Raw genomic sequence first — 18,579 nt, forward strand, 5'->3', positions numbered from 1 at the left:
CGCTCACCCTACCAATATAACTCTTAACCTTACTCTCTACCCCAATCCGATGTGAAATATAAGCAGCTGCCAAGAGGAAGTAACTTATTTCAGAAATGTACCTGGGTACTTTCGCAATTTTTGACCGCTTGACTAATACATTCATAAAAAGATTTTGTTCCTGTCTGTAATAATTTTTTACGCAAAAAAAGACCGTGGCGATGTTTCCGCGGCTATCAATGGGCTAAGTCGCCAAGACGATGCGAGTCGGTCGTAATCGATGTTGTTGCGACTGTTTTGTGAAGACGAGAATCTCTGGCCCCTCCTCTGTCCTTTGCCGATGGACCACGTTTCCCAACTTTGCCCCTCTGGCAGTGATGTATAAATACAAGGTGAGAACTCGCAAGTAAAGTTTTTTTTTAGTAATATCAAATTAACTGCATTCCAAAAGTGTGCATGCACTTAAATATTAGATTATTTTTCGATTTAAAGCTTTCGTGACTGCAGGGATTCATCTTCTTGGTTCTTTCGGTAAAGTCACATAAATGGAAATAATAAAATAATAAAAATAAAACATAATAAAATAATTCTCACGACGTTTCGGCCACAACGCAAGAAGCCGTCCTCAAGTGGAGAGCAGGTCTGTCGAGGAGACAGAGTCTGACAGACCTGCTCTCCACCTGAGGACGGCTGCTTGCTTTGTGGCCGAAACGTCGTGAGAATTATTTCATTATGTTTTATTTTTATTTTTTTACTTGATTATTATTAAATAATCAGCTGCTTACACGTTACTGCATTTGGGGCAGAACTCGTGGCTTTGGGTGAGACTTCGTGTGCACAATATACCCAACTTTAGGGTGGCAAGGTGCCTGCCGGAAGCAGTATAGCAAGTCGGTCAATGTCCTGTCTGTGTTGTTATTTTTATGGGTATATACAAAACGTATTACCTGTGGCACAGCATCATGGGAAGGGGAATAGTCAGTTGTGCAAATGGGCAGCAGACAGCAGGAGGACAAGACGACTGGGAAAGGGAAGGAATGATCAGGAAAGGGAAGAGATGACCGGGAAAGGGAAGGGTTTGCCAGCATGGAAGTTCTTAAGACGGACAAAGAAGGCACAGCTGAAGATGAGCAGCAGGAAGGAGCATCATGTAGGAATGAGGAGAAGAAATTAACAGGCCAAAATGTTGGGGATTTTTGTACATTGAACTTTTTTCGCACCGTACGTAGCCAACTGTGCTAATAGGTGCGGGATGGGGGAGGGCTAGGACAGCAAACTAAATACAAAAATCAGTTATAAAGAAATTAGTTTTCAATCTAGATTTAAAAGTGCATAGCTCCAGCGGATTCCTAATATCGGAAGGAAGAGCATTCCAGACGGCCGCAGATGCGCATACAGCGACCGTCTCTGTTTGATGACCATCCAAAATTGAGAGAGGGTGACGATAAGAGGGGAGGAGATAGAGAGGATGAGAAGGCAGGAGGCAAGTAGTAATGAGCTGCACGGAGCGGCGTCTGCTTTCACAGTGGGCGGGGCCTCCTGTGGATTTCCTCCCAAGGAGAGAAAAAAAACGAAACAAAATATTCACTAAGAATTTGGTAAAGACAGACCAAAGCAGGACCCTCCTGAGAAAAGGGATCTTAAGACTCAGCAAAGTTTTCCCCAAGTAAAATCACGTATTGATTACGTACGGTGCGAAAGAAGTTCAACATACGTACACACATATACAAAAACGGGGTTGTGCATCTATTCCACCTCGATCATTCCTATGACAGCTGCATTGCAGTTCATATTTGCCTTTGAGGCGTACGTGTCTACTTTTAACCCGTCAGTGACACGAGTACAGCTCGACGACTCATTGTTGTGAAATTCGTGGAATAATTCAGCAGTTTAATGTCGGCATTTACATCAATAACAATGTCAACTTGCAACTGCCAGTGATGTTATAATTCATGAACTTCCACGGAGACAGGAGTCGTTGCACGGGTCAAGGTCAATGCTGTATTTCTAAATAATACAAAACATCCATTTCAATAATGAGCAAAGTTTAAGGCACAGGAAGTGTTTGTAGAAACATAAATACGGTCTCGAGGCAGCCACTACTGTGATGTTAAAATTGTACGGGATTACACAGCGTGGCTTATCGAATCCAAATTGGGCAGGCAACTCAATTGTTTACAGCCTGACATTGCACAGGATACAGAAACCGTGACATGCATCACCGCCGACTCTTCAAAAACAATCGGTTAAAAGGCGTCACGAGGCCCCTCGTTTGTCAAATCAGACGCGATGTTATGTTTAATTTACGATGCCGTTTCACAAATAAACTGCTCACAGATGATGATAACAACAGTTATCATTATATCTAGATTTGAAGTTTTTGTGACTGCAGGGATCCATACTCTTTGGTTCTTTCGGTAAAGTCTTGCTGTGGTTGTCCCACCTGATGACAGACGCTTGTGTTGCGCCCGAAACGCAGTGATTTAATTTATTTTATTTTGTACCCACGTGACTTTACCGAAAGAACCAAAGAGTTATATTTATCATGATCCTTCACCATCCATGGCCAAACCCCTGCTGCAAGGTTGAAGGCAAGTCACACACCACCTGGAATTAAGATCTCTAAATAACGATACAAAAGACAAACATCAGGCTACATCATAACAATCGATCAAGAGTGCTTAAAAGATGTGGACATTCTCACACACACACACAATGATTGGCAGGCATGTCAAACGATTACGTCACATTTCACAAACACAACAGAGGTCGAACGACGATTCAACAATTCAAGATGCGCTTCGCAACTCGAGGCCGATCCATCAATGAAACGTTTCAATTTAAACTCTCTTCAGACACGTCTAGTAATGGCAGAGCATATTGTAATGCAGAACTCAGTGTTTAATAGCGAGCACGTGTGTGTGGGGTTTTCTTCCATGGAGGTGCGTTTCAAGGCCTCAAAGTCACCCCGATGTGATTGCATTTATTTCAAGGAAGTTCCTTGAGAGGCATTTAATTCCCTCTCGTTCAGTTGTCAGAAATACTCTCAGACACTCCGACGGGAGTGTGCAAAGCATTTTAAGTGGGACCATTTTATGCAACACGGTTCGTGCACGCTTGTACATAAACGGTCGCAATAAAATAACTAATATGTACAAATACATAATTTAAGTTGCGTTCACAAACACGTACATGTATGTAAAATACAGTACAAACATAGTGCACCGCTTGCTCTCATTTTGAAATGTAGGATTAATTAGTCTTAAATATTAAGTTTTGGTTTTAAATCAAGTTTTCGCACACGTTTCCATTGTCTCACCTCTCCAAGCACTTAGGTAATTATATTTGCACATTCACCTTTAACGGAGGATTCAACTGAAGAAGGCATGCTGGCATGGCTCAAACTCGCATGGGAAGCATCCAATTCCGGAGCTTCAATGCTGCCTCTGGGCATTGCGGTATACACAGGTACGAATGTCTAAATGCTATCACGATAAAGAGGCCCCCACAACTGAGAATAACTGATTAAGACGTTGACAAAATTGTGAATAACAGAATGCTCCGCTCCAGTGCACACTGGCGACTCGTGTTGTGGATGTACCTCCCCGGTTCATATCGAGCCATGTTAACCAGCATCCCATTCAATACAGTACCGCTTCTAAATGAGTATTGGACCACACGGACATCTCAATTTCTATTCAAAAGGATTTGTTTTCATTACCGAACATAATATAAAACCGCTGTATTTTTTTAAAAGTAAATACCGTACTAACATATGACATATAAATGCAACTGTTAAGGTCAATTCTGTGGGGGTAGTTTTAATTTTGGAGGTAGGGTTACATTTGGAACTACTGAACGGCACTACTAGGCAGTGACTAAAATTAAAACCAATATATATTTTTAAATATTTTTTTACTGTAAATACTTTAACAAGTGGAATGAAAATGATGCGTATTTTAACAGCATGTTTCACATTTTTCTTTTTCAATGATGGACAAAAGTTACCTGTTTTTTTATATTAAATGCTAGAAGTAGATTTAATTTATAGATTTGCTTTGGTGCTAGAACAGTATGCAAGATATCAGTAAACAACTTGAGATGCCATGCTATTTACTGCACCCTAGCCACTGTTACAACTTATTTTAAACTATTTTTTTATTTTACCAGGTAAGGCTCACGGAGCTATATGGCTCTTTTTCAGAAGCGACCTGGCCACAAATGATAGCTCAACGAAGTGGCCTATCATGTGCAAATTTATAGCAGACAAAATACTCTAAACGCGTTTTGATTCTAAATGTGGAGGGAAAAACCGGAAGACCCGGAGAAAAATCCACCGACTATGAGGAGAGACACGCACGACCTCCTGCATACCAGGCGAGGGAGCTAACATCTCGCCACCTTGGGCCCACTAATCCCCATGCCTCTCCAATGAGGCTATCATGCCTTCCTTCACCTACTAAATGCCTCCTCAGAAGAAAATCCAAATTCTTCTCATGAATGACCAAGGATTAAACTAATTTCACAAAAGATAATCTATTATTTGCCATAACGCAGAGAGTTATTTTATATCCTTTCTGGAATTTGTCATTATTTATTTAATACATAATTCACAATGTGCATTCAAAGTTGTTTATTCTAAGCTACCACTGCACTGAAAATCCTTGGGAAATTAGATTTGTTTCTTTTAGCTTTTAATGAATTCATCACTAATTATATCCTAATTGTATAAACGAGTTTTACGCGGGTAATTGTGCATGTCAAATTAGATAAGCTGTCGTGTTGAACGTGTCACGTCGGGAAACAATCCGGATATACAGTATTAGAAAGGTTTTCCACCTCCTAGAATTTTCACCGGTCTACCTTACTAACTGCGCTCCACAGCTGTGCAACAGACAAAGTGGTTTTCTCTGCTCTTCTACTCTGCTCCTGAGCGAGGCCATACCGAAGCATGAAGCCAAAAGACATCATTATTTTGGTGCACATTATTATTATTTGGTGATGCTGCTGCTGCTGCGCCGTTGGCAGTGGTGCACAAGCACCGATGACAACAACAAAAACACTCGGCAACAAACACCTCAGTCAATAACACAATGGCTTAAAAATATACATATAATTATCGGCCACAGCGTTATTGACGAATGTGTCGAGTTACTTTGTGCCGAGTTCTCATTAACCATTGGGTACAAAACCGACAAACACACTCCGGTGAGAGCCGTGGCTTCGGAGCAGCAGAATTCAAAACCCAGAGGAAGCTCAAGTGGCGCATGGCTGGGGCGCGATGACACCACAGCCATGGAAACTCTCCTCGAGATCCACTCGAGCCAACTCCGGGGCCCGCGAGTGGTTCGACCACGCGCGCGCGATTGACGACGATGCAAATAATAGAACCTCTCCCGTGCTACCGTGTCCCATCCCCCCCTGCCCCCCACAACGCCCGTGTACCCTTTAGGCATTGCTCTCTTTGATTTCCGCAGGGTCGAGCGGCGGGGAGTTGTGCGTGCCGGGGGCGACCATCTCCCCACCCGCCGCCTTCTCCCGCGCACGCTTCTCCTTCGCCAGCAGGTGGTAGTTGATGCCGTTGGCGATGAAGAGGTAGATGCCAGCCACCATGACGATGGCGCCGCACACGTAGTACATGTACTTGTAGTCGCCCGTGACGTCCACCAGCCAGCCTGGGGGGGGGGGGGGGGGACAGGCGGAGTGGAGGAAGTTCAGTTTCTGTTCATCTTCAAATAGCCCGTGAGCCTGAGAAGCTCTTAACGTCGGGTTTCATCGATAAAAACCACACGCCGTTTCATTGATTGACGTGACAGAGAGAAAATAATACATGAATAATAAACGTGAATAAATGAAAAGAAAGGCAAGAAATCATATCATTTCAAATACAAGATGTGTCTTTTAAAATGTGTATCCAATTAAGGCACACAGCAGCAGCAGAAGGGAGGGAGATCATTTCAAACTAATTATTCGGTGATGCCGCTGCATTTGAATGTGTGTGTATATTTGCTGGAGCTTATTTCGCACTGTAACGTAGTGAACCGTGCTAATCGGAGGTGCGGTGATGCACAAGCACAAAAAAAGGGACACGATCCGTCAATAACACTGTGGCCTTAAAAATAAATATGTAATTGATGACTTGTTGGGCAATAGTGCTTCTTAACAGCACAGGGGCCAGAGTTCGTTCGGGTTGAAGACTACCCTTTACGCCATGGGGGGCCTGATAATTACATAAAAAAATGTGTTTTGATGAGCAGTTTTTAAATTGGCATGTGAATAATTATCTAACAGTAGAAATAAACAGCAGACAAACCCGTTCAACAAGCTAATTGAAAAGCATTTTTTTCGATTTAAAGCTTTCGTAACTGCAGGGATTCATGTTCTTGGTTCTTTCGGTAATGTCACATAGAAGGGAAATAATAAAATAATAAAAATAAAAAATTAAATTATTACGACGGTGGTGGTTTTCACACCTGATGATGATTGCTTGTGTTGCAATCAAAACGTCGTGAGAATTGTATTGTTTTATTTATATTATTCATTATTTCCCTTCTACGTGACTTTACCGAAAGAACCGAGAATATGAGAAGCATATGTTTTTTTAAAGGTGCAGCCCTGCAATTGAGCACTCAACGCCTCTGCTAGCAGCACGGGCCTTCACTGGAGCGGGGCTCAAAAGCGCTCTCCCCTCTGTTCCCCTCTTTCATAGTGGCCAGACCGTCCTGGAAGAGGTGGGCATACACCACACTTTACCCCACCACACTGTGTTGTGCCGGTGTATACTGCCGGGTGTGTGCCGGTGTTAACTGCCGTGGCAAAGGATGGAATCGAACCGGCGAGCACTGGATCGCTAGTCCAGAAGGGCTAAACCATTCCACAAAGGCAGCTCCCCCGCTCGATGCACGTAACGTGAAAGAAATGAACGATTTTAAATACCTGCATCCTTGTATCCATAATAATAATAATAATAATGGCAACAATGCGAAGGAATGTCATTAAATGGCTAATCCGGTCGCACAATGGACTCCTCAAAATTATCCCACCACATAATGTCGCTCTCTCAAATTTTAACTCTTCACGAAAAGAGGCATATAATAAATATTCCGGCTCCATTCTGTGTCTCCGCATACAAATTAAATATGCTTTTTAGTTGTCGGCCTATTGGCTTCCCAGACCATTATTACTCAGCGACGGCATGTTTGTAAATCAAGAAAACCGATGAGACCCAGGAGGTCAAAACCGGTGCTGGGTTTGCCTTCTTCAAAAAAATACTGCCGGATATGAATGCGGAGAGATGCACGTTGTTGTTGCTACCGAGAATGCTGCACAACAGCACGAAGTGAGTGCCCCGGCAGGAAGAAGCACCGTTGGGCTGGAAGCGTGTCCAATGCCCTTACCTCCGATGGGTGGACCCAGAAGCACTGGGCAGCACTCAACGATGGTGACCAGCCCCACAGCACTGGAGAACCTCTGAGCCCCGACCAGGTCCATGAGCGTCTCGAAGAGCATGGCGCTCACCATGCCGAAAGCCATGCCGAAGAAGGCGGCGTAGATCGCGAGCCCCGTGTAGTCGGACGCGAAGGGGCACATGACGTGGCAGAAGCCGTTGAAGAAGACGGCGAAGCTGAAGAAGTACTGGATCTTAGGCCGGATGCGCGGGTGGTTCGCCAGGAGGCCTGTCGTAGGCCTCGCCACCATGTCGACGAAGGCCATGATGGAGAGCAGGAAGGCCGCCGAGTAATCCTCGATGCCCATGTGCTTGGCGTAGGGGGCGAGAAAAACAACAGGCGCGAAGAATCCGAAGAACATGATCACGTTTCCCGAGAGGTAGATGAGGAAGCCGCGGTGCTTGAAGAGCGTCAGGTCCAGCAGCTGCATGAAGCGGCTGGAGAACGAGTTCTTGTCTTTCGCCTCGGAGTTTGAGGTCGCGAGCAGGGGGTTTTCCAAGTCTTTCGGCGCCTCCTCTTTGCCCTTCTTCCGAGAGTCTTTGGCCGGAGTGGGTCCCACGGGTCTCATGAGAGAACCGGCCACGCAGCAGTTGAAGAGCAAAGCGGCCAGGATGAGGAAGCTCCCTCGCCAGCCGAAGTTGTTGATGAGGACCTGGTTGAGCGGAGCGATGGTGCTCAAGCCTACGGGGCTCCCGGCCATCGAGATTCCATTGGCGATGGGGCGCTTCTTGTAAAAATACTTCCCGATTATCGTGAGTGCGGGTTGCAGGTTGAATGCCAAGCCCAGACCTGGAAGAGAACGGTGCGACTGTTGAGTATTTCACGGCATTGCATAAATGGGCACGAGAGGGTGGGATTTTGTCTCCAAGGAAAATAATTTAAAGAGACATACCCTGAAAAATATAGCATCACTTGTTTGGACATTGGACCGCTTGATGAAAAGGAGTTGTAACTTTTTGGCACTCCACCAGTGATGCCCCTCCTGTGAAGGTTTTCCAGTTTGGCTGGGCAGTTGGGGATTGTAATCTGGTAGACCTAATGAACTAATACCAACCAATGGGATTTTCATTGGCTCGGTAGTGGCTGTATATGGGATTCTATCCTTATATTTAATGTACAGCATTGTTGGATGTTACATAAAATGAAAGTATTGCTTTAATTATTATTAAAGTGCTTAATATAAACATTTTCTCACTCTCTGATCTGTTTTCAAGTTATGCCATGGTGTTGACTGGCACAATGTCTGACGTTTCGGTCCATGTTCTGGGAGCTTCTTCGGGAAGTGAATAAGTGAGAAAACTCCCCAGCACGCGGAGTGAAACGTCGGACATTGCTTGGAACAAAACACGTGGTACAAATCACGAACGCATCGGAGAGCTACGCCGCACAACCGCGGAAAGCTACGCAGTAGAAACACACTTTACTGGTATGTTAAAATAACTAAATAAATTTACCTTTCGTTGTTTTACCGCCCGCATTACTCTTCATATTCTTTCTTGGGTTGTTAGCAAGTTAAATATGTCTGCTTTTATTTACCTTTTAAAGTTGGTAATTGAGTTTGTTGTCTCCGTTATTAAAAAAATGCGACTTGCGCGCAAGCTTGTATTCAGGTTCAGAGCACACATTATGCGGAGCAACATGCTTATGATTAATTTCAAACAGTGCACATCTACCAAGCTATTGCACTTTTAGATTTTAGACATACACTGTTACTTTTTGAGTGTCAGAAAAACTGGTGCAGTCAACCAACCCAAACTTTAATTTTTATTTGTCACTGCATACGTAAAAAAAAACTCATTCTCCAATGTCATTAAATGCAATAATGCACTGATGTCAATGTATATATACGCCCTGTCTTGTCAATCCACTGCCGGATGAGGGCCTGCGAAGCCTTGCAGCACAGGAGGTACATTTGACCATACTTCACCATGCTAGTCAATGCGGGTTGGTGAAAGTACGTAACAGCAATGGATTTATGTACGTATGTAGAACTTATTTTGCACTGTATGTAGCCAACCATGCTAATCTTGTATTTCAGTTCGTTGTCCTTCCCTCGCACCTCAGATGAACACGGTTGGCTACGTACGGCACGAAAGAAGTTTAACATAGATACAATTCGTAAGTGCGGAAGATGGACAACAAATACATTTTGTTGCATTATCCCACAACGGCTATCAACCTGGTTTCTCGCGCATGGTGATCGCTCATCCAAGCGCTGTCCAGGCTCTGATCAGGCCCACTCTGTGTGATTTGGTCATGATATAAATGATTTATATACAATATGTAATCCAAGTGTTTTCATTGACTTATATCCATGAGAGTTTCATCATAATTAGTGATGTAAAATGTATTTAATGTACACGAGTGTGTAATTGTAGCTTACTTTTAATGTGTGTAATGTGTGTATATGTTACCAGTGGGACAAGACTACCATTTAATCACGGTAAGAGTATGCTAAATATCTGTATGCATTTAATAAAAAAAAAGTTACCACAACACGTACAAAGATCAAATGTGACATTCACCTGCTGCAGTTTAAAAGTTGTTCGGAAACCTTCATTATTCATTGTTAGACAAGTATTGTTACTTTTGACTGCATCAATAATAAATTATCCTTGGCTTTAACGGATTAATTAAAGCTTAATCTACAGGCAATAGGTGTATAATTTATTTCTATAATGCATTTATTGGTCCTCATGAACTTCCACGAATTGTGTTCTGAATTAATGCTATTATATTGCAAATGTAATTAAGAACGCATTTCTGAGTTGCAAATGCGGTAATGTGCCAAGGCATACTTACATCAAATTAAGAAGACATACTTAGAAAACCATATTTAAAAGTGAGATGTTTGCATGTTTGTGCTGTAAACACGAATGCCAATGTATAAATAATTCATAGCAAATCCGGCTTACATTTATTATAGCACTGAAAGCCATCTGCAATGAGCAATAAGGTGCTTGACATTGCAATTATTTTGCCCATGAATTCATATTCAACGGCTCATGTGTGTGTGATATGCAATGGAATATGTAGTGTTACAGTAAGTGCCAGTTTATTATGCTGTGCCAATTTTCCTTTTTTGCTACTACTGTACAGCACATTTGAAAACATTAAAAATAATTTAAGCCCAAGCTTACACGATTATTATTACTATAATTATTTACAATTAAGCTACTTTATTATAGTCGTAAACAATGTCCGTTGTTCATCCAGGAAAACACCACTGAGGCCCAAGGCTCTCCAAGGAAAGTCTGGTCAATTACAAAAATGATTGTCGGCATCTGGCAGAAAACGAGAGCGCCCGAAGACAATCCATGCACACAAGGAGATGGATGCAATGCCTACTTGCTGTACTGCTACCCTCTTGGTCACCTCATAAGCCCACACTATCAAGGGTTGGTATTCCCAGATAAGTCTCCCGTGCAAGTACTAGCCAGGCTCAAACCCTGCTGAGCTTCAAAAGATCTGTTCAGACCTAGCGCAATTTCGGGTTATTTGAACGTAGGGCGATTAAATCCAACAACTATTCAGACCCTTAAACGACAAAGCTACTCGGCAAAGAAGAGCAAGTCATCGGGTAGAGAGTTTTACATCCACCGAGTGTGTACGTATATTAAGTTGTGCCGAAAGCCTACGCAGGGGACAGTTCGACAGATGGTGTGCGCTGTGCTGACCCCTGCACAGGACACGTTTTTAGTGTGCACACGCAGTAGTCAACAAGGTCATTAAACTCCGAAGCATACCTTGTCGCTTGCCACACTGGGTGGCCGTAAAGATTAACAGGCAGCCTTTGAGTAGCGCTCTACGGCAGGGAAGTATGAACAGGCAGATAAAGTGTGTGGCTTGCAACGCTGGAGGGATGAACGGCGTGCATTGGTCAATATCATTTAGATCTATGTGGGGAGTTGGAAATGTGCCCCTACTGCTCTCCGAAGGATCGTTTCTCAGTGCACATGTCCCATGGTGTTAATGAGCCATGAGTGGAAATGTCACATCACTTGTGACCAGGTTAAAAATCCTATCTGTAGGACATCCACTGCCAACCTAATACGCGTATTTAGTGCCCATGGTACGAATTGTACGAGCCAATCGAGAAACGATGAGCTGCACAATTCAAGTAGTGCAGTGCGTTAACGCGTGCGTGCCACAGAAGTGGCAGATTGTCAGGGTTCAAAGATTCAATTTACACTCCTTATCAGAGGGCATTGTTAGCCTGTTGCCAATTGTAAAATTATATAGCGAAGAAAGGGTGGAACGTTGTGTGCCAGAGTCAATGATGCATACATCTGCCATATTTTCAAGGTGTAAGTATTTTCTAAAATTAATAAGTCATGTTTTACAACCCTTTGTCAATCCATTCCTGAATGTTGGCCATGAGGGTTGTGACCATACTTCACCATGGTGGTCAGCGTGAGTTAGTGATGGGGGGGGGAGCAGCACCACCAGTTTATAGGTTTCACTCGCCACTGATGTTAGCCGTGGCTGAAAATGTAACTCAGGTTTTTAAGTTCAGAGCACCATGTGCTGACCAGAGTACTACAGCTCCGTCCCATGAACATTAACTTGTCCAAATCTGCTTTTGCCCGTGTTTTGTTCACTCCTTATCGCACACGTTCCACATTTTATGCTCGACTCAAGCTCTCTAGGAAATGACTAGGCATATCATGATCATAATCATCATCATCAGTCATGGTCAATCCACTGCTGGATGAAGGCGTCCCCCAAGCCTCCGCCTCCTCTCGTGATCCTGCGATGCGGCAATCCATCCCAGCAGCTCCACGCGAGCTGACATGCAGATTCTGGATTGGATTGTTGGTTAAAGACATGCGGCTGGTTTCATCTGGTCATACGATAGGGGCGGCAGTTGGACTATTGTTGGTAAAACAGAGCTGAAGTTGTTGCCATTCAGCTAAGCGGCCCATGCTTTTCCATTTACTTCGGTTGTACAAAGATGAGTGTCAACATTATAGAATCCTAACAACACCTCGCACCAACACACCAAAGTATTTACAGTAGCCACACACGTGATGCCGATGCTCATGATGAGATCACAGCCGCTATCTCGTGACCTTGAGCTGCTCGTCCCCCTTCTGGAATCTCGGTGCAAGCGAGGTGGATGAAATGGCTCGGCGAAAAGGACAATCGCCGTGACGAGCTCGAAATAGCCTCATCTAAAAACCATCCAGCAGATTACATAGACATCCCGCCGCTTGATGGACAGAACCACAAGTTTCCAATAAATTTCGTCAATCAGATTTAGCACCAGCTCTTAACACGCACGCTTGCCGACGTATGACCGAGCGTACAACTCACGTGTTAATTGGCTTTTCCTAACGATTGCTCGAGTGCGAGTGTTTCACCGCTGCCACGCTCTCATCACTTGACGTTCCGGCCGCATTGCGCCGAGCAGAGTGGCGTGGCGATAGAATGCACGGCTCGTAATCTGAGGGTTGCGAGTTCGAATCCCGGTTACGGGGATCGACCCCGGCGTAGTAATCCCTTCAGGGGTTGGTAAAATAAAGTAGCAATTTGACTTAAAGCTTTCGTGACTGCAGGAATTCATATTGTTTGGGTCTTTCGGTGAAGTCGCGTAGACAGCTTCAAATTAATAAAAAATAAAATGAACAGAAACCATGAGGTTTCGATCACAACACAAGCGACCATCATTAGTTTGAACCTATCTCCGTGACTTTACCGAAAGACCCAAAGAATATGGGTACCAATTTGTTGTGAAGTCAACAGCTGTTGCTTTTTGTTTTTAAGAGGAACTTGCATCCTTTCCATGCCATAGGAATGTGGAATTTCCACCGCTAGCTCAGGGCTGTGAACGGGAGAGGATTGCCAGCCCACGTTCAATCTGTCAGGAACCCGCTTGGGAGTGTTGTAACAAAAAATGATCTTAAATTGTTTATAATTGAATAAATTAATTCATGCAATACTTAATTATTCAAATGCCAAGAGGGCATTAGTTCAAGAGCTACTTAACTCTGACAAGCAGGCAGGCTCAGGCGCATTGTTACATGTACATTTGAGTACACATTATAATTTAACCCATACATTGGAATAAGTAAGGTAAGGACAGGAGCACGCAAATAATACGTTTTTTTTTATTTTCAGTCTTGCAGCAGGACTGGGTGCATCGGTGGTGCACAAGGCAGAGATCATGTTCGAAACACTCAACCATTGCAAGCAGATTAACCACTGGTCTATAAATCATTAATATTATTATTAACGTCAAACCACAAAATGCTATGTAATTAAACTCAAGATGAGATGTGGGGTTTGCCTCTGTAGTGATATGTGTTGGTGTGACGTATTTTAATCTCGAGCAAAATGACTAACACACAATTTGGTGATAGAACGATCCAATGATTCAAAAATTAGGTGATATTTTTTTCGCAAAACATGCATTTTGTCATTAGTTTAAGAATAAGAAACTTTTGACTTGTGTGTGTGTATATACGACAATTTAATCTCAATACAATTTGGATTCAAATGAAATCGGAATAAACCGACATCTCAAGATGCCATACCTAACGGCCTTCTGTGCATGCATACTTTCAAAAGCATCGAACCAAAACAAGCAACCTCTGGACGGGTTTCAACGTACATTGTCTCACCAGCAGAGTAAGACTTGGCCTGACGAGACCATATATGCTGAACCCAGGCCAGAGACAATGTATGTTGAAAGCGATCCAGTGTTTGCCTGTCTTGAATCAATTCTGTTCAAATTGTTCACTCCCAGAAGGCCGTGTGGCTTTATGAGCTGAGTAAAATTTTTGTTCCAACAGGGGGAAATATTTCTAGGAGACCTATTTGCTGCCTATTTATTTACTCATTTAAATTCTCCACAAGGACTCCCATGATTATTTTGACGCCCGTAATGGGTTCAATTCACCGCAATGTAAAACAAATATTCTTGAATTAAATCCGAAATCTGAATTTTTTATAATTCGTAGAATTACTGTGGGAATGGGGGGAAAGCCTACCGTATTTATCAATAACTACATATACTGGATTCATTAGAATACTTACACAACCCAATTTAGATTGATAGAGAATGTAAATACCATTCAACTACATGTCAAGCTCCTGTGTATGTTGCTGCTGTATTGCATACATGTTTATATGAATCTACTATATGTAGTGCATAGACGTTGATGCTTAAAGTTACAAGTCCCAGTCAGTGCAGCTTCGTAGCACTGCGTATCAAAGGGAAAATACATTCCCATAGATTGCTGCAATATCTCTGCGCTTTGAGCATCCTCAATCAAAGTTCAGCAACAGCGATAAACAAGAAATGCAGCCGTCACTTGGAACTTTAAACATCACTGCAACCTCCAATTGTCCATTATCGTCGTAAAGACCCTTATCATCATTTCGAGGGGTGGTCGAAAAGTCCGTGGCTTGCCAAAAAAGGAGTTGGAGTGCCACTCCAATGGAATGTGGGCCGTGGACTCTCTCCGATTACTCTGTGGATGTGCCAAGCGTGTTGGCACACACGCCTGTAATCCTGTGCTTTGGAGACAAGGGTTTAGTGGGCCATTTTTGAGAACATGTGCCGGGCATGACGCACCCACCGTGGAGCGTTATTAGACGCCCGAATTGGGCAGAACAGCAAGTAGGTCAAGAGCCTGTAACTGCACTGTTTTGAGTGTTTCCCCAGGTGCCGAGGTGTTTTTTTCCAGGGCACACACTCTTACCACGCCACAACCTGCCACCTCCCCGCAGATCGACTCACTTGTGGGTGCACGCTTTTATACTGCCGGGTGGGCAGAGACAGAGGTGGCGGTGGCGGCGAGATTTCGAAAGTCTTTGCCGGTTGTTTTAACTGCCGTGCAGGGAGACAGAACCGGTGGGCCTCCATGGATTGCAAGTTCAGTGCACCAAAGCAGCATCGGTTAAAGTAGAGAATAAAAAGCCTCTTTTTCGTGAAATTTATTTTTAACATGTGACCATTACTATTAGTAATAAAGATGTATATTTTTTTTAGCTAGAGCACGCAAAATATAGATGTGTCGTTAAACACCGCCACCACCCGACACAGCAAATTAGTTAGGGGCTGTCACGTAAATAAAACTTTTCATTAAGTTACTACTTCAGCACACCGGTGTGTTGAAGAGCAAACCCACAACGTTCACAACTGGTGTGTTGGGTGGTGGTGGATTTAACACATTTATATTTGCTCGATCTAACCGAAAAGAAAAAAAACCTTTATCATGGAATGTATTTTCGTGTCCGTGTGCTTCTTCGATTGTTTACTCCCGTTCAGCAATGGCTTGCTTCACTACTCTGCCATCACAGCTTCTGCAAATCCCCCTTGCATCTTGGTACTCCTCTATATACAAGCAAATTGTGCTGCACCATTGAATTAGACGAAATCACATGGCCAATTTCAACCACTGACATAACCTTGCAACTGATCACGCGCATGTCGCCGCATTGTGAGTTTCCACATATTTGTGGACAAAACAAATCTGAGAGCCGCATACAACATGTTTTGAAATCGTGGTGTCAAATTGCTGATCATGAGATTGTTGTTGAATGCGATGAATGTGGTTCATTATAAGATAAAGAGTCTGCTGTGATAAAGGTTGCAAAGCTCGAATGTAATTATCTTGCATTGCCTCTCGATAAGTGTGCATTACAATACGCAGCTGAATGTCCCTTTAAGTACAGGCAAATGTGCCGCTGGTTCTTGTCTGATAAAAAAAAAACTGCCCCGCGCCGCCAATCACAGATCCGCACCCACCCTACTCCCACCCCGAGTTGTAATCAAACACCTTTTCGTTAATGGAACACATTTAATACGGGGGGGGTGACTGTCGGAATCCACCTCGCTAAAGCAAGCTTTACCGTCCCTTTCACGTGGCTTAGAACCATGACCTCATCCCCATCCACGTGGGTTACGGTCAACAATGAATGGTAAAAACAAACAGTTTGGTGATCCATTTTAAGGTGGGGGGGGGGGGGGGGGGAGAGTATCACATGTTTGCATTTTAAACGAAAATTGAAAATGCAGAGAGCAGGCGGTAATGTAACGGCCCCCCCCCCCCCAGCTTGACCTCGTGGGAACGGGTTCGTGGTACAGGTCTGGGGGTGTTTTTTTTTTGTTGCAATCCATGAAACTCAAATCTGAACATCACCATGAATTACGGCTTTGCCAATGATTGCTCGAGTACACAATGTTCCGCTGAACGATATTGAGCATCATTACTCGCCGGTTACGTAGGTTGTAACATGCAATATGAATAGATGCCCGTCGGCATACCCACAATGCCCGGTGATCTACTGAGGAGAGAAGCGGCATATTATTTGATACACACGTACGTGCGTTACGCCAGTGATTCTGTATGGCCTAATCTCACAGCAAACGCAATTTTGAACTCAAATGAACTTACTCGAAGACGACTTTACTTCTTCAGTGGGTGTAATTTAACTTAACAAATAATTTACTCGTTGGTATGGCAGTGCTATCACGTCTAAACTATTTCCCGTTTTTTTCAGTCTCATGGATTTGTGAGAATATCTTAAAGGACAAACAAAATTCAGCACGTAGAGAAAAGAAAAAATAGCTCTCAGTATTTGTACGAAACACATTCATCCCTGTGACTTTTTTTTTTCAACGTATAAAAGTGAAAATACACTGCGGTACCTTTGCTACTACAACTAATAGAAGAAAATAAGATAAAGGTGCAGCCCTGCAATTGCTCGCTCATCACCACTGCTGGTTGAAGGGACCTACACCTAAGGGAGATTTAGAGGGTATTTGGTCTACTCTTCCACGGTAATCAGGCATCACTAGAGGGAGCTTTAGAGAGCCCCTTTGGAGGGTAGTTGGCCTACTTTGCCACGCTTGATCAGATGTTTTGGAAGAGGTGTAAATAATAGTGATGATAGCGATAAAATTACGTATTTTTTTCCACGAAATAATACAATTGATGCGAAAAATCGTATAAAAATAAAAAGGTGGATATTATTTGAAAAAAAACAAGCTTTGAAAAATTGTAAGGCTGTCCAATTTATAGTCAGATCATTTATGAAGAAAGAATAACATAATAACTGTAACAAGGCAACAACAACAAAATGAACGCAGCATGCAATATAAAATGAGTGTAATTCTGAAACCCTAGGCATGCTGCAACCTGCTCTAGGTAATTAAACTAATAACACTCTGCCGAATGAAAATATGATTCCATTAACGTACACTTGCAAAAAAATATAATCCCATTCCGTTTACAAGAATAAATCAAGGATGTGGCAAATGTGCACGAGGGCACGCCTGAGGGATTGCGGGGAGTCGAATGGCCAAGTCGTACGCATCCGAATGAAGGGATGTGAAAATGGCAAAGAAAGCGACGAGAGCGCTGATCCTCTGTGTTCACGAGACCACAAATGGTTGCAAGGGTTAATGGGCTTGCTGCATGGTGACTGGGGGGCCGTGTTGAGGCTGATTAATACATCGCTAAACATCTGCCTTAAAAAAACTCAGCCGATGGATATTCAGCACGAGGCTCTCGCCGACTGAAGCGGAGCTCGGAGACAAACTCCGCACTGTACGCGGAGCCAAACATGGAGGGGGCAAAAGAAAAAAATTGGATGTTGATTAATGAATGGCGTTCCAGTTAATATAACTGCTGGCAGCAGCAGTTACTTTAACTGCTAGTAGCAGTCCTCTGGCTGTATGTTTCACAATTAATTTCTCCAGCAATGCCACGATCATACATGCCTCCAGGCAGCCGTTTAAATTCTGGAGTGCTTTTAACTGCACGCAGTACAGTCGCACAATTCAATATATACGAAAACTATGAACCAATTATTATCTACTTTTTTTTTTTACATATGCACAGGAGCGTCAATACAAAATTAGATTTGTGATAAGGGCCTCACAATGAACACAAACGGGTTCGTCTGACCGTGGCCTCATCAAACAGACTACCTATAAGACCTTCACGATCTCCACGATCACACCCTAAGGTTTGGCCACCAGTCTTGGGCAATGCATTCTTTGTTACAGCATTTACAGATAGCAAAAGACATGGCAATGGATTGGCAAAAATATGCGTAATTATTACTTGAATATCTAAGTGTTTATAAAGCAAACCGTTGTGTAAAAAATAAAGCCACCCATCAGTCATAAGGCTCTTCA

The 18,579-nt window shown here is 43.2% G+C and overlaps 1 protein-coding gene across 4 annotated transcripts in view; it reads right to left on the minus strand.

Annotated features, from left to right (window-relative positions):
* Positions 1 to 700: 700 nt before the first annotated feature.
* The window catches only part of LOC133355514 (monocarboxylate transporter 2-like), a 74,263-nt gene continuing 56,384 nt past the window's right edge, over positions 701 to 18,579 (minus strand). For all 4 annotated transcript variants that reach the window (XM_061572842.1, XM_061572841.1, XM_061572839.1 and 1 more), the window contains exons 4-5: positions 7,377 to 8,216; positions 701 to 5,654 (exon numbers count right to left, since the gene is read on the minus strand). In XM_061572842.1, coding sequence (XP_061428826.1) covers positions 5,428 to 5,654; positions 7,377 to 8,216 — 1,067 coding nt within the window. In that variant the 3' untranslated portion in view covers positions 701 to 5,427. The remainder of the gene's footprint in view (positions 5,655 to 7,376; positions 8,217 to 18,579) is intronic.

The sequence above is a fragment of the Lethenteron reissneri genome, chromosome 51 (genome assembly GCF_015708825.2).
Source record: "Lethenteron reissneri isolate LAM-NWPU_2019-01 chromosome 51, ASM1570882v1, whole genome shotgun sequence".
In the NCBI taxonomy this organism is placed as follows: domain Eukaryota; kingdom Metazoa; phylum Chordata; class Hyperoartia; order Petromyzontiformes; family Petromyzontidae; genus Lethenteron; species Lethenteron reissneri.